This window comes from Mauremys reevesii, linkage group 1 (assembly GCF_016161935.1).
Source record: "Mauremys reevesii isolate NIE-2019 linkage group 1, ASM1616193v1, whole genome shotgun sequence".
Lineage (NCBI taxonomy): Eukaryota > Metazoa > Chordata > Testudines > Geoemydidae > Mauremys > Mauremys reevesii.
Genome location: NC_052623.1, coordinates 157,656,080 through 157,673,239, shown reverse-complemented (window position 1 = coordinate 157,673,239; position 17,160 = coordinate 157,656,080). Strand labels below are relative to the sequence as shown.

Below are 17,160 nucleotides of genomic sequence, written 5' to 3'. Positions count from 1 at the left end.
AACATGTCCTGCTAATTAATCCATTTATGAAGTTTTAATGTAACAATTTGTGCTTACATATTGTGCCTTCAATTAAAAGATAAATGCGTCAAACTCTAAGGTCAATGTTTTTGACAGTGATCACTGACTCTAGATGACCCTTTTTTTGGTGCACTGCTTGGGCTGCCTGGAGCCTGACTTTCAGAAGTGCTGGAAACTCACAACTGCAGCTGAAGTTAGCAGAAGCTGTGGATGCTCAGCACTCTTGAAAATCAGGCCTAAGGTATCTCAAGTTGGGCTCAGCTAAGACAGTGACTACTTTTGAAAATTTTGGACTAAGAATTAAACTTTACAAGTCAAATATTAGGCCGATTTTACCAATGGGGAACTAAAATACAGAGTAAATAATGCTCTGATCTCACGAGGTGCCGAGTGCCCTGGGACTTGAGGGTGCTCAGAAGCTTGTGCAAACACGTCCCAAATGACTTGTCCAAGATCTAAAACAAGACATCTGTGTGGCAGATCTGGTAAAAGCCCAGATTTTCTGAGTCCTTGTCCTATGCTCTGACACAAAAGAGCATCCTTCCACCTGTTAAACATGGAACAATAGTGCATCTTCCCAGAGGAGAGAATTTCCAAGTTTTGCAGCTGCTCCTGTGGAAATGAGCTTCAAATTTAATGTTACACACATGAGTGAAAAGCTATTGTTATATGGTCTTGTGACAGGTGAAATGTGTCAGCCAGTCAAGTTTCAGGATTTCTGATGCTTAATCAAAATTTAAAAAAAAATTCAAGGGACTTAAAACAGTAACTGCAACAACAGGTCTGCACTCATAGATTTTTCTCAACTGTTTTTCCTGCTTGATTCTTATGAAAAATAAGCCTCTTCTCAAACCAATGATGCAGCTTTTTATGCTGACATTGAACAGTTGTTACTACTGAACTATAATCCGTGAGACCATAGGACAGAATGTATATAATGTATCTTTTATATTATAATAAGAATAAAATTGATGAGATATTAAATGCTGACATGGGTTAAATATTTCTTTCTTTATAAGTAAATGTTTTGATTTCACCATGATTATTTTTTCCATTCACCTCTATATTTATCCAACAATGGGAGAATATTGTTATAATATTATTGTCACAGATCCACAGGGCAGGATCTGCCTCTGGTCTTTAAACAGTTTTTCTGGAAGTGTCTCCCTCTTGGTGATTCTGGAAGTGTCTCTCTCTCAAGGAAGGGCCATGATTCCGCTACTTTGAGACTCGGTCTGTGGCTTCAGCACCGCTGTGTCTCACTGTGGCTTTTTCAGCAGATCCAAAGTAGCTTGGAACTCAGTGGGAGACTTCCCCTCTTGTGAGGTATGCAACCAGCAGATGTTTTCGGTGACACAGGACAACCTTTTCAAAATAAGCCATTATTAATTAGAAAACAGGAGTATGGTATTTAGGAACGCTGGGTCAAGAAAGTATATCAAAGCCAAAATGTATAACTCTCGCCTGACTTGATCGTTGATCCTTGTTTAGTTAGGAGAGTCCCTCGTTGCCCTTGCAGCTAACCTTCCTCTGTCTCTGTGATTGCCAACCTGTCATTTTTTCACTGACACCCTGGGAAGTCCCTTGCAGTTCACCCAGACCCCCTCCTTTTTCTAAGGTCTTTGAGGTTTTCTAATGTTGTAGTGTTCCCTTTGATTTCTCTGTTCTCAGCCTTGGCATAACAGCTGTGTTTCCGGGATTTGGCAGAGGAGTTGCCTCTTCAAAGCTTTGAACCTGGCTGTTGTGTTTGAATTTTTGCTGGGATGTTCCTTATTTAGATCATTGTTTTACATCTTCTGCTCAGTTTCTCTAACAATTCCTCTTGATCTAAGTCCATAGTAAGTAACCCATCATAAACACACACAGAGGCATGCATCATACTCATAAAAATAATACCATTTGTAACAGTGTATCATAAATAGAAACCTTAATTACAATTAAATAGTTAGGCTGGATCCTTTACATGAGACAGAAAGCACATACACTGGCCAGGAGCTTCTCTGGTGCAGCTAAATCTATTTCAGAATCTTGGCTTCCTGCAACCAGATTTCTTGGTTCTTATTTATACAGTGCCTAAGTATACTCCTTACAGATCTCTTGTCTTTTACCATACAACCTCCCAAAGCTTTTCCCCGCATTATTCCAGAAGCAATGCAAGCATTGGAGGCCAGTCTAGATGGTGACAAATGGAGAATATACTTGTCTGCACCCTGGAATCTAGGTGATGATATTAAAACTTTTGACTGGAGTTCTATCCTGTAAGCTCAACTCCAAAAGTTGAAAGTGTCCAAAAGTCTGTCAGCTCTAAGTAGGTTCAGATCCAAATACTAACCCAGACTTTGTAGTGCAGGCCAAATCTACTCAAATTCTGGAAGATGTGTCCCTTGAGAAATGGAAGACATCTAATTTTTTCGATTCCCTTTCCAGTATTCTAGCAAGGATCCCTGTGCATCTTTTAAAATCAACTACTGCCTTTACATATACACAAGAGCAAAATCAAACCTTTTAAAGTCAATTTAATTCATTTCAGAGGCTTTTTAAATTCAAATAATGTATGGATCTTCCTTTGTACTACAAAACGAAAAGACTGGGTCTTGTTTATCTCTGAGTGAGTCCCTCCTCATTAGGCTTTGCCATCTAGATTGGCTTCTATGTTTATTTCTCTTTAATCTTTTTTAAGTGCCCAGATCTACTGCAGGATTTTTTTTCCCTCCTTGCTTTTGCATTGCTTATGATACCTTCCTAGAAGTTTGAAAATAATAATTTTTGCCCTGCATATTTTGTTTTGGTGAAAAGTGACCTCTCTCTTCGCTAGTCTTCTAAAGGAGATTATATCAACATATTTGTTTTTGCTTGCTGTTGTGTCAGCCTTACTGAGAAAAATAATCACAGCTCTGGGACTAGTGTTTGTTAGTTTAACTGCTGCAAAAAGCCAGAACAAGCAATGTGTACTTGTAGGCCAAAATTTTCAAACATGCATGCCTAATACATGCATGCCTAAATACATGCTTTTTATTTAGCTGTTTAAATAACTGGATTTTCAGAGGTTCTAAGCACATGCAGATCCTATTGACTTGAGCTGTGGGAGTTAAGCACTTCTTAAAATCAAACCATTTTTATTTAGGAGCCTAAATATGGATTTAAGAAAATGTTGTCCAGAGGTTTTATTTGCCTTACCAAAATGTTGGCTGTTGTGTTCTACTGTTGGTCAAATGTTGGATTTAAAAAAACAACAGAAAAGATATTTATAATCTAGATAATATTTACCACCTGATTACATCACTGTTAATTTATATCAAATATGGGACCTAAACCATTTAAGTATCCCTTTATAGTAACATAATTAAATATGGGTGTGGGTTTACCATTTGTCAGGATCAAATTATCAACAGATCTGCCTATTTATTTAACTATTATTGTATTCCAGACTTGGTCTAATCCCATTATCGATGCCCATATGATCATGAAGATTTGGTGTTTAAAACACAGTTCTGCAATTTTTATTGTGTACAAAATAGAAATTGATTTGTCAAGTGTAATGTCTGGAATTAGGAGGCTGTGCTACATAAAATCCATGTAAACATTCTATGTGTTTGAAAGTAATGATCCTCCAACTTTGAATTTAAAAATGTGCTTCTTTCATGTAGAAAGAGAACAGTATACCCTTGCACCAATGCATCTCACGGCAGCTGCACTTGCTCATGTCTGTGGCCTTGTCTTTCCCATTCTCACCTGCAGAAAATTTCCTGATGTACTCACCGGCATCACAACATTCCATTTACACCTGTGTTTCAGCAGCCTGACGGATCTCACTTCTCTAAGTCCATCCATGAGACTGGGGTGGACTCACTAGTGCTATTTTTATATTTCAAACTCATGTTCCTTACCACAATCAGAACTTTTCATAATATCATGTTTCTCATGTTGCCCCAGACCTGGACGTCATCAATATAAGTGGAACAACACATCTATTCCTTTTAAACTTCCTACTGTCTTATTTTGGTGTACTGAAAATACCAAGCAGTAACCACTGAAAATGGTATCTGTCTATCTGTTCTGAAATATACTATACCTGGAACTTTCCTCATGCAGTGACAATTGCCAAAATCCCATTGGATGTTTCCAAAACACTAAAGGCTGGACAGGCCATGTCCTACACAAGTTCATGGAAGGCCATCAATGCAACAAGGAGCATCCCCATCACAGGGTTGGGACAGATTCTTGAGAGCAAGTACAGTTCCTGTTTCCCCCCTAGCACCCTCACAGGAGCTATGTGCCCGACAGAGAGGGGGGTGGAGCTCTGACCCCACCTATGTGTTAGCCAACAGTGCTGGCCGGTTGTGGGTCAGGTAGTGTGTTGTACCCTATTCAAGACTGAGCCAGCAGTAACACTGGTGTTTGTACAGCCTGAGAACTCCTAGGAGGAATTCCAGGTGAGCCAAATTGTCTGGCATGTCACTGAAATCACTAGATGGTGAATATTTACTCTTGTCTACATAAAACCTTTCACTGAAACCACCAATCTGCGTTAATGAGAATGCTCATCTGTATCTGTGTAGAAAATCTTTGCAGTCCTCCTGCGTGTCATTCATTTTTTATATTATCGTGGAACTGACGGTGTTATTAAAATGCAGTTTGCTATGGTCTTGTTTATGAATTATAGATGTGATACCACTGTTGTACAGGGGATTTAATTGGCAATGGGATAAATGATTACTGTATCCCTAGGTACATAGTTCAGTGGTGTTTGTGTATTTCTGTGGTATCAGTGATATGTACATACATTAGAGTTAAGCAATATGATTTATTTAAGTCTGTGACCTGCTTTACAAAAATTAATGGCAGTTTCTGTTAGCATAGCTTAGAGTATAATGGCTTAAATGGATTTTAAATGACTAGATGAAATTGAAGCAATTTTTCTTAGTGCATATCTTCTTTCTCTGAATGCATTGTAATTAAAGTATGTGAGACTCTTAGTTGCTGTTGGTGATAGGTGACTCAAAATGTCATCATCCCTCCTTCCCCAGGCCTTATTTATTGGGGATTATTTAATTGAAAAACTGATAGCTGTGTGCAAGTGGGAATTAGACCACTGAATAGAATCAATTTGCATCTTTTCTGAAGTTGAGTCTCTCATGGTTTGGAAACGATGTCAAATAAATTTAAAATCACTTTTTAAATTACATGATCACAGAAGGACTTGGTGGTTGAATGTGTTGGTAGTGGTGTATCGAACTTTTTGACTTCTAGGTCATCAGCTCATATTTTTCCCAGCTATAAAATGGTCTCAAGAGTGGGGAGAGGTAGCAGTCCACATCATGAAAAACATCCTTTTATAGTCAGCCTCATTGACGCTCTCAAAAGAGAGGCCAAAGATTGAATGGGGAGAGAGACGAAAATATGGTCTGACCTCCAGGCTTGATTCTCTCCATGTTGTAGTTAAGGTAGCAATCAGTGATGGGCCTGTGTAGAAAGCTTGCTCTTGTGCTGTCTGCCTTGGCCCTGCCCTGTGGATAAATGGACATCTTCACTTCCCAGAGCCGGCCATCTGGCAATGATTGCAAAGGGTGAATTCACAGTTAGATTTTTTTTAACAAATGAAAGTATTATAGCAGAGGTAAAAGATGCTACGTGATGTACAGACAAAATTGCAAAAGCAAAGTTGTACAGTACGTGGTCACTTCTCCCAGCACTGTCTGTAGAGCAGGTCTGGTCAGAGATGCTAAATATCAGTGAAGTTCACTTGAACTCTGGCAACTGTGCCCTTATGGTTTGTGTGTGGATGGAAGGAATAAGAAAAAATTACATGATCAAACAAGGTTTTTTGATTAATTAGAATTGGCAGATGAATGGAAGGAACCTTTCCGAGTCCTTTCCTTCTGTTTCCTAGGAGATAAGGATAAGCAGCCATCGTACCCACTCAGCTTGTTTAATCCAGGCTGCTTGGAGCAAAGCCTAAATTGCACTCGATTGTAATAACTGTTTTTTTCCTTATATTGCTGATTGAGCATCATCATAGAAATGGAAACTAGACAAATGTGTATTTCATACAGGCACAGCTGCTTGATTCCCGTGGATTTCACACATGCCTGTTGGAGCCGATCTGGTGTCATGCATCACTTTTAAACAACAAATTTCAGAGCCTGGAGCATCATAAAAATTCGAGTGATCCCAACATTCTCTTCTGTTTTAAATAAAATATATTTTCTGGTTTTGCACAGTGGCCCATCTCTTTACCAGCAAGTCAACCCAGGGTGATTTTTTCCCCCAAGCTGAAACTCCTCTCCCCCACATTTTTTTCTTTAAAAGAACAGAAAAGAGGGAAAAAAATCCAAAAATACCCACAAAGGTTTTTATGGAATGAAATAGCAAACATTTTCAATGAAAGCTCATGCTGCAAAACGTCTGTTAGTCTATAAGGTGCCACAGGATTCTTTGCTGCTTTTACAATCTAATTTTATATTCTGCAAAACGTCTGTTAGTCTATAAGGTGCCACAGGATTCTTTGCTGCTTTTACAGAACCAGACTAACACGGCTACCCCTCTGAAAATTAGATTGATTACTCCAGCTGTATATTTATAGCATACAGATGAATATGGTAACTATTTATCTCAACATATGGAGTCCAGAACAAGAGAGAGAGAATGGAGCTTGTAGATCAAACTGGCCTTTTTCTAATAAGAAATAAATTTCTTTGACAACTCTAATACAATTGTATGTGTAGGTCTAGTTGTTCATCACAGCACTAGATGGCTTGGTTTGCTAGCCAGCATGCTTTAATAAGAGTTATGTTTGCAAAGGAATTAAGTGACAAATTCTGCACAATTTTAGGTGTCTTACTCATTGTGTAAGTGAGTGCAAATTTCCAGATATATTCAGTAGAGCTGCAGCTGAGAAACAGTGAGGTTTATATATATATATATATATTATTAAATTTCGTACTGACATAGCTCTTTACCATGTATCTCTTGCACCTTGTTCCAGGGGCAGCTCCAGGCACTAGCACGCCAAGCACATGCCTGGGGCGGCAAGCCACGGGGGACGCTCTGCTGGTCGCTGCGAGGGCGGCAGGCAGGCTGCCTTCGGTGGCATGCCTGCAGAGGATTTGCTGGTCCCGCGGCTTGGGCGGACCTCCCGCAGGCATGCCGCCGAATCTGCGGGACCGAGGACCTCCCGCAGGCAAGCCGCTGAAGGCAGCCTGCTTGCCGTGCTTGGGGTGGCAAAATACCTAGAGCTGCCCCTGCTTTGTTCCTTGCTGTATCAGACATCACTCATTTTTAAGTAGGGAAGAGAACTGGTATAATTGTGCACATGCTGTAAATCAATACAGGGCACCACATACTTACAAACATACATAGCAATGAATCAATTTATAGGGTGACATTTGTGGTGGGATTAGAACCTATGTCTCCAGGATTGAGACGGTTTAGCTAAAGGAATAACTCTGGTACCATGATGCAGAGAATGCTTTGCACATTACATGCAATTTCTTAGAGCAGTGGTTTTCAACCTTTTTTCATTTGTGGACCGCTAAAACATTCCAAATGGGGATACAGACCCCTTTTAGAAATCTTAGATATAGTCTGTGAACCTCCAGGGTCCGCAGACCACAGGTTGAAAACCACTGTCTTAAAATAAGAACAGATTATTTTTAGTTAAGATAAATGATTATGGTGTTTTACAGACGAATGGGGGACACGGCTTCCACTTCTAATATCTTACAGACAAAGGGCTGCTTCATCATTCTTTAACACTCTACTCTTGGTAGGGGTGGTGCATAAGCACCAGGAGGCATTGTGCCTCAGAGATGCATAGTTTCATTCGGGGTCCCCTAGCTGCTGGAAGGGGACAGTAGTAGGCAACACCGCTTTGTGGGGTGCAATAGAAACCCCTCCCATTACTCTCTCTTGTAACCTGCAAGCTCTGCTGTTTGGCATGTGGGGGAAGGGCAGACTTATGGCTTCCTGCTCCATGCTCTCTCTTTCTCTCTCTCTGCTTGATCCCAGGAGAAAGCACCTGGAACACAACCTCTGCACCCCCAGTTCAGGCAATCCCTACTGTGGCTGTGCTACATTTCTATGGTTCTATCATGACTACAATTTTCTCTTTTTGTGCCATGGGTTTAATATAATCTAAGAATGGGTGTGCACGGGAGGCTGACACCGATAGCCCTTATATTAGCTAAGCAAGGCATTATTTGTAATGGTATTTTCCAAAGCAGATGCATGGAATAATTTCCTTTTAGAGCCCTGGTTGGGGTTGTAATATCTGGTGAGACTTTACCTTAAGCTCTTTGGTGCTCTTTTTGTTTGTGTCTAAGTTTGATGGTTTGCCTGGTTTTGTTACATCAATTTGCCCTTTGTACAGTCAGTCTCTTCAACATCCTCTGGTATTGTATAACATGGCATCAACCTTTCAAAGCAGCCAAGAGTCCTATCCTGAAGCAGGTCCAGCTTCTGCTATTCTCTCCGGGGCTCTGTTTTTGGCAAAATCACAAGTGAAGTTATGAATAAAATGCCTTTGAAAATCCATGCCTTTGGGCATTTTGGTACTGATGTTGAGAAGTGAAATTAAATACGCAGCTGGAGTAACATTTAAAGTTATATTTCCGATGCCAGTCTGACTTGATCATATGGTTATATATAAAGAAATGGAAAGAGGTAAAAAGTTTGCACATTCTGGCACATGATTTTCATCAGTGGGCCTGGCCTTTCTTTGGAAAGCCTTTGGCATCAGTAGTCATGGCCCTACACGGTAAAGTAAAACTAGAATGACTATAGCAGTGTACATGTAATGCTGACACCCCTGGGTGGGTTGTTAGCAGCAGGGTTCAAACCTAGGACCTCTTGATCTTAATGCATAAGCCCCTGCTGGCAGAGCTAGAAGATGCATTTCTCTTAGCCAGGGCTGTAACAGTCTCAGCGATCTCTCTATCTGGCCTAGCCACTACTAGACAGGGGCAGAGTGCCACACTGAGCAGGCATGGCTTACACATATGTTTACATAGCTTGCATCCAAGGCATCTTTAGTTCTAGAATTGTTGTTCTTTATCCAGACTGGAAGACCCTTGTGCTATATGAGAAATCAGGCATCACAGTTTTCTGCACAGGAGACACGTCTGAGTTCTCCCTTTCTGCAGTTCAAATGCAATAAAAGAGTAAGAAGAATACCAAAACAAGAATATTTTAAGTGTATTGTTAGTCAGCAGAAGTATTATAGGGAACTCATGAGACTTGAGTTAATTCAGAGGGGATAACTCACACAGAAGTGCCTCAGGTGGAGAAGGAAGCACAGAACAAAATCAATAATTAGAATAAAGAGAATGCTGTCTGCTTCTGTCTTGGTTTTTTTTCGAGCACAGCATGCATGTGTGTTTCATGCTTGTAGGCCTGGAAAATGTAAGGTACTTGAAACAGAACAGTTTTACACTTTCTTAGGGAAGACGGGTACAAGATTTACACTTGTGAAATGTAGCCCCACCATTCCAAAATCGTTTAGGCTTACAGTCAAGTTTGTCTTCACTGCTGTAAAAATTATTTATTAAGAGCCATAATGCTTGGCATTAGCCTTTCCTGAGAGGCTAAAAGAAATTGCCAACATGTTTCAAATGCAGCTTCTTTGGATGGAAAGCGTTATCTAGTGTCACTGGGCACCTCTCCTGGAACGCCCTCCTGCTTCAGGCTGCAGCATAAGTATGCCTGCCTCAGTTTCCCTCCTTCAGATTCCCCAGAAATAGTCCAAAGCATCTTCCCAAGTATAAATATAGTTCTTGTTGGGTTCATTTATTACAAGAGTCCTGTGCACACAAGTCATAACGAAAGTCCCATAGTCCAGAATTCCTCCAGCATAAGCCAAACAATACATGCAACACACCACCTTGGCATCTCTCACCACACCCTGGCTCTTCAGTGCAGTCCTCTCCTGTCCTTGTCCCATGACAACCATCCCAGCCATCCAGCTGGAGGGCAACCCTACTCTTTCCAGTGGGAACTTGCCTGGAGAGCATCCATTACTCTCCCAGGTCCTCTTACAGTTCCTATGGATCCCGCTCTCCAAATCTGGCAATGTCAGCGTGTAAGCGCCTCTGCTGCTCCCCTGCCTTCAGAACTCTCTGGCCCTTGGCTTTGTCTTAGAGCCAGCAGGCAGTTCCATTCGCTCTTCCTGCCTTCAGTTCCCCAGCCCTGGCTCTCTGGCTTGGGGACACCAGCCAGCAAACCCCTCTTGCTGCCTTCAGCCTTCTCGCAGGAACCACCTTCTGTTTCTTTCTGGGACTCCTCCAGTCCCCTGCTCTCTGGCAACTCTCACCTGCCCCTGACTGAGCCAGTCTGCTCTGAGTCACTGGGACATCCTCTCGTTGCGTCTCTTCCTCATCTTTCATAGCCCACAGCATCTGCCCCACCCTCTCAATTGGCCAAACAGGGAATACTTGTTCTGGCACAAGGGAACTGGACCTACTTCATTTACAGGGGCCAGCCACCCTGTGACACCTAGTTTATGTAATAGTGCAACTTTCTTGTAGCTACGCTAATTTTCCTGCAAAACTCAAAGATGTATCCCACCTCAAAGGAACAATTAACAATTGTAGCAGTATAAACCAAAGGTCCATCTAATCCAGGATCTTGTGTCTGGCCAATGGTGGATTTTTAAAAAAAATGCATAAATTTACTGTGATGCTCTGTACGTCGGGGGAACACCCTACACACCCATGTTCATCTTTATAAAATGATTGTGTGGTATCCAATGCAAAGTTTGTCATGTTGGGTGTCTTCGGAAGGCTCATAATGCACTGAGCATCATTGTTATAGTAATTGTTACAGTAATGTTATAGTAAGGTTATAGATTATAATTTCATGTATATAGTTAGGAATCTGAAAATGTATCCTCATGGCTTAAAGCAAGCCCGTGCAAAAAAACAACAATTCTTTATGGAGAACACTCTACTCAGCAGTCTCCTCTTTGCTACACTTGCAGGAGGACTGATTGCAACTGCAACATTTTACAATGGGATAGGAGCCTCCCTAAATCGTGGAAAGATTTGATAATCTAAGGACAGACTCCTTCAATGAAGGGCAAGGTGGTAGTGGGAGTTAGATCTTCCAAGTGTTTCCCTCTTGAGCATCATCTCATTCTTGCCCAGGTTCATCTTCAGCCAATTACGGTGCAGAAAGAAAACAAATGTTGAAACCTCAAAGATTACCACAAAATGGAATTGTTGTCCTCCAGTCACCACCAAAATTTTTTGTTTTGTTTCCCTTTGGAATAAAATCAAAACCTTTTAAATGTTTTCATGAAATAAACCGGCGTTGAAACAGCAGTTTTCAGGTTGAAAAGGTCAAGTTTTCCATCAGAGTCTCTCTCTTTTTCTCTGGAAGTGACTGGACAATCCACCCTGGAGCTCAGAAACCTTTTTAACACAAACTTCATCAAAACTGACATGTCTTTGCAAAACATTTTGGCTTTGATGAAACAGCATTTTTTGACAACAAATTCCCCACATGGCAAGTTACTGTGAAAGGACATGATGTTCTCAGGCATCCCTAGTAATAACTGTTATGTCCATATGTAAAATAAAATAAAAAAACCCAAAACTCCTTCCACTGCTTTCCTCCTATTTGTATTGCTTTGGTTTTGCTTACAAGCCTTCCCAGCTGTCTTCCACTAGGCTCCCTGTGTCCTGACAAACACTGTACGGAAAACAGTCTCTCTTTCATCTTATCCAAAATGGCATTGTGTCTTTTATTGCTCAATCTCATTACAAATTGATTTGCAATTTGCTATTAGTATCACCCTTTGGTTTGTTTTTGACATTACTGCTTTCTAAGTAGCTCCCTCCCTTTGAATTAGATTTCCTCAAAGGTTGTTAGCTTGTGTTTTTCAAGGTTGTATTTCACTTTATTTCCATCCCACTTTTCTAATCTCTCAGGATCCCTTTGTGTTGTGTTGTGTTGCTGCACCCTCTGGTGTCTGCAACAGCTGCAGATTTAACTAATTTGCATCTTATCCCCTCTTCCGGACTGCTAATAAAGAGGTTAAATAAAACCAGGCCTAAGACTGCTGCATACAACAGTCCAATAGATGCTTCTCAACATGATACATTGTTGTTTATTGTTATCCATTTCTTAACATTTTAATCGTGTTATAATGCTTATATATAAGTCAATTTGAATTTGTTTTCAGTAATCATTTTGTGGGACACTGTATGAAATGTTTATTACAATTTAATATTATAGCCATTGTATTCCTGTTGCTGCAATACCATCTTAAATGCATGAGAGTGATTTTTTTTCCCCACCAAGGCTGTATATTCCTGCAACATTAAATAACCTGTAGTGTTCTTACCAGAGAATATTCTCAGTAGGCCCTGGAATGTGTTTTTTGGGAAAGGAATAAGAAAGGTCAGTGACTTTTAGTAGCTTCACAAAGCTATCAAGTCTGCCAGCCACAAAAACAACCAGGGAAATCCCCTGCAAACAAAATAGTACCTACAAATTAGCCATCTTCTCACTCCTTCCATGAAGCCAGCCTTCCTTAATTCATAGTAATAACTACATGCAAAATCTAATATTTATACAGCCCAAGAAATAATGACTTCCATACTCGTTAGCCTATCTCCATGATACGTATATATACCAAAAATATTGTGGAAAATATGGATGGCTAATAAAGATTAATGATTCACAAATGCTACCTTTCTAATTAGTCTTTTTGAAACTATAAATTGTTGTGTTTGTTTCAGAAAACCTCTGAGCTATGGCCAAAATAGTCTTCCTATCACAGTCACTTTGCTTTGATTTTAAAATGAATAACAATATAGTATTTTTTCAATCTCATTTAGGAAAGAAAATGTAATCAAACGTAAATATTCAGTACAAAACTGATCACCCCAAATAAATGCCAACACTCCAAAGCTGCCTGCTTTTTGTGCTGGCCTTTACAACCTTACTTTTTGTCTTGGTTGGAGGTGTCAGTCTAAAACCTACTTACTCAGCTTTTAAAGATACAAGGCTATAGCATTCTTATCATTTGTTCTTCCTATTAACTCTACTCTCTTGTGCAGCAGATTAACTAATCTGTCACATGATTACTATTATGTGTACTGGTTGGAGCTGTCTGGTGACTGTTTAAGTCTTGGGTACTAACTTATGTACATTGAGGTTGTGGTCATTCAAGTGAATTAGTAGTTTTAAAAATTGTATTCTGATTATGCTTTTTTTTTTTCTTTTAGGGTAAAAGTTATCCCTTTAAGGGTGCATTTCCTACTATGTGGAACCCTTTTGTCATCTTAGATTTCAACAATCTGTGGAGGACGATGGATGAAATGGGAAAGGAGGTGTGTAGAGGCTCAGCTATCCAATTCAGTTAGCCCTTGTATGAGATTCAAAGGTGTGATGTTAGCACATATTAAATGACACATACTAACTAACATGTCTTAATAGCCTTGTGTAGGCAAGGCACAGTGCCTTTAACATATACTAAACTCCTTCCCCAGAGGCTTTAACTAACTTGACCAGCTAAGTATGTGTTAAAGGTGATGTACACTGGTTCTCACTATACTGTTGAGCTAGGAGTGTTTAAAAAGGAAAGTGCTGGTTCTTCAAAACATAAACAGGGGAGCTATAGAATTGCACACTTCGCTCCAGCACAACATTTTACCTCACTAGGCAACATTTTAGTCTATTTTTTTTAAATCTTCTGCCAAATCCACTTTATTTCTGTTTAGAACTTGTGTAAATTTCCAGCAAGAACATTTAACAGCATTCTGTAGTGCAGGTGAGCTTGTAACTGTGGTCTTGCATTGTTATGATTGAAACTGAATTAGTGCCCCCAAAATAATACATGTTTTTATTACTCGGTTTCTAAGACTGACTCTCTTCTCAGATATTTTTTTCTACCCATAAGAGTTGCTCTCTTGCCTTTAAAAAGCCCCTCAATGTTTATAGAATAAATAATAATAGCAAAAATTTGTACTGATCAGAGAAAATTATTCAAATATGTCGTTTCTTTAAACGGTTTGTTTTAAAAATGAGTCTTAAATCACAGTCAGTATCTTCTAATTTTAATGTTAAATCAATCGACAGTTAAAAATTAGTCTGTGTTAAGAGACAAGTTTACTATTGTAAACGGGAGAAAGGCTGGTGTTTTTCAGAAAAGCAGAATTTTGTGCTAAGTGTTCTCACTGAAAATGTATGTAAGAATTCTGCCTATAAAGTTAAAATAGAAATAATCTTATCTGGAATAGAAAGCTCAGGTAAGTGCTGAGAAGAAACCTTTTGTCCCAATAAAAATGATTGGTATAAATCTGGGAAAGCATAATTTCTGGATCATTTTTCTAGTCCCGTCCTTTATATCATTAAGACAATTCCTGAAAAAAAATCATAGTGTGTTGATGGAAGAATGCATCCATTCAGGGAGGTGGTGTTCCTGCACAAACAGAAAAATCCTTTCTGTCCATGTGTGCTGCGTCTACGCTATGGGGTTGTGTCAGCATAGCTGCACAATGTAGCTGTGCCAGTCTAGTGTATGTAGTGAAGACATAGCCACAGTGTGCAATTTTGTTACTGAACATTCACTGTTCTTATGTTGTCATAGATTCCTAATGAAGCCCCATGGAAGGCACCACATGCAGAAGAATGGGACAAAATGTCTATGCAAGATTTCATCGACAAAGTTTGTTGGACAAAGTAAGAATCACTTTAATATTAAAGTGTATAAGAGGTTATAGTTGGATAGTGCTGCAGGCAAAACTGTGCAGAGCAACAGCTAAGTACAGGAAGTGAGGAATACAATGTCCCATTGAAAGTGCCAGGAGAAATTTGACCACAGCTAACACTACTTTTGCAAAATATGCCAAGAGGTTTAATGACCACAGATGAAAAGGATATTGGTTTTACATCTTAATCTGAAAGACAAAACTTCCAGCAATACAATGTTCACTGACATTATGATGGGGCATTGAATCAGTACTAACTCAGAGAGAGAGAGAGAGAGACACCAAATCACCAGTAGCACTTCTTGCAGCACTTGATGTTTTTCTCTGGAGGCATCCCATCCAAATACTGCCTTGGCTTGACACTTACGCTTGAACGTCCATGGCTCATCCTCATTAATATGACCTTCAAAGTTCACTTCACTGGGAAGAAAAGCAGAGGGTTCTAAATAGTGATCAGGTTTGATAACTATAATAACTGAGCAAATACACAGTGCATCCCATTATTTTCCATACGTTATTTTAACTCAAATAAAGGTCAGATGAAAACATAATGTTTGCTAGCATTGAAACCATGGGTAACATCTCTGCTTGTTATGTACTAATTTATTTCATTTGCTGATGACCTGCTTATAACTGGATTCAGCTGTCTCTGTATCAGGCCTGTTTGGACGAACTGAAAAATATCTGCAAAAAAGAACAGGAGTACTTGTGGCACCTTAGAGACTAACAAATTTATTGTAGCATAAGCTTTCGTGGGCTACAGCTCACTTCCGAAAGCTTATGCTACAATAAATGTGTTAGTCTCTAAGGTGCCACAAGTACTCCGATTCTTTTTGTGGATACAGACTAACACGACTACTACTCTGGAACTCGAAAAATATCTGCTTGCCTCATGCACTAAACTTGGAAATTATGTTGTATGTATCTTGGGCATTCCAGAAATCAGAGATAGTTAAGTTCTCAGATACGTAGTTTTTCGATATCTATTGATAGCTAGCAGCACCCTTAAATTCTGGAATTTAATCTGGCAGCATAGCAGCTAGGGATACCGTAGTTTTAAGAGCAACTAAACAGCACAAAGCAACTACAGACTTGAATCTTCATAGTGGTATTGCTTCATGGTGGCAAATTTGTAGCTTTTCTGTTGTTCTTGTAAATAGTTTTTGTGGACAAAAAGATTATTTGCTTTTTGGTTAGTCTAGTGTAATGCTTCCAGTCAGATGACAGAAGATTTAACAAGGCTCTGATTTTGTAATTGGTTTACTCAGAAGTTCTGAATGTTTGACAATAAAACAGATATACTCTGGTGTAGCCAGGTTCCTGTACTGAACTTTTGATGAGATAATTATTTAGTGTAAGGTAGCTGATTTTCTACAATCACTATAAGAATTCAAGTATCAGAGGGGTAGCCATGTTAGTCTGGATCTGTAAAAAGCAACAAAGAGTCCTGTGGCACCTTTAAGACTAACAGATGTATTGGAACATAAGGTTTCATGGGTGAATACCCACTTCATCAGACGCATGTAAGAATTCAGTATACAGTCCTGAGACTGTGACTGAATTACCTGAACACCCAAGTGGCCCCTTTTGTTACCACTGTACCGTATATAGCATGGAGGTACTGACAATACTGCTTGTTGTTATGCATACAGCACATGAATTTTTATTTCACCTGTAACTCAAGAACAGTTTGACTAGATTTTGTCATACATAAGAAAATTATAGCGTGGTGCTACCATTTCTACAAGTACACTATCCGAATTACTAAATAAACTACACCCAGGAGCTAGAACCAGGATGAGCCTACAGCTCTAGAAACACAGACCTGTGCCTGCTTAAGCTAAAGGAAGTGATTTGCTACCGTTCACCTATAAAATGGACACTTAATGTTCTTTCTAAGCTTCAACCAGCCACTGGTGGCCACATGCTCACTGTGAATGGGTGAAATTCCTACCCTAGTCTTCCACACAATACAGTTGCAACAGGCTGTTGTCCAAAACCTTCCTGTGGTTTTTGCCTTTATTTGTGCCTTTGGAAATGTGACATAAATAACAAAATCCTAAGGCATCTAACTGCAATCGGTTATCCATAGACCTTGCCGAAGGAAGTCCTGAAGGGAATAAACCATTATAGATAGATTCTATGGAGAACAAGTTTGACCAACAACAGTAAATGCTACTGACTTAATTGTGTTTGTACTGTCTATAAGAAAAGCATTCAGGTATCCAATAGCGTATACTATGGCATAAAGGCCTTCAGAGAGTTTCTCATTGGTAGCATCATCCATGACAACTGAAACAGAATAAGAACGAATGAAATGTTACTTGAATTGGGCAATGTGCATTTTCAAAATCTTTGGTAGGTAACTTCAGCATAGTGTTTGTTAATGCATGGTGTAGCTCAGACATCTATATGATATATTATTATT

At 39.6% G+C, this 17,160-nt stretch overlaps 1 protein-coding gene across 2 annotated transcripts in view; it reads left to right on the top strand.

The window, feature by feature from the left end:
* The window catches only part of LOC120395245 (amine oxidase [flavin-containing] B-like), a 75,003-nt gene that overhangs the window by 33,574 nt on the left and 24,269 nt on the right, over nt 1-17,160 (top strand). For both annotated transcript variants that reach the window (XM_039519447.1, XM_039519446.1), the window contains exons 4-5: nt 13,248-13,352; nt 14,612-14,703. In XM_039519447.1, coding sequence (XP_039375381.1) covers nt 13,248-13,352; nt 14,612-14,703 — 197 coding nt within the window. The remainder of the gene's footprint in view (nt 1-13,247; nt 13,353-14,611; nt 14,704-17,160) is intronic.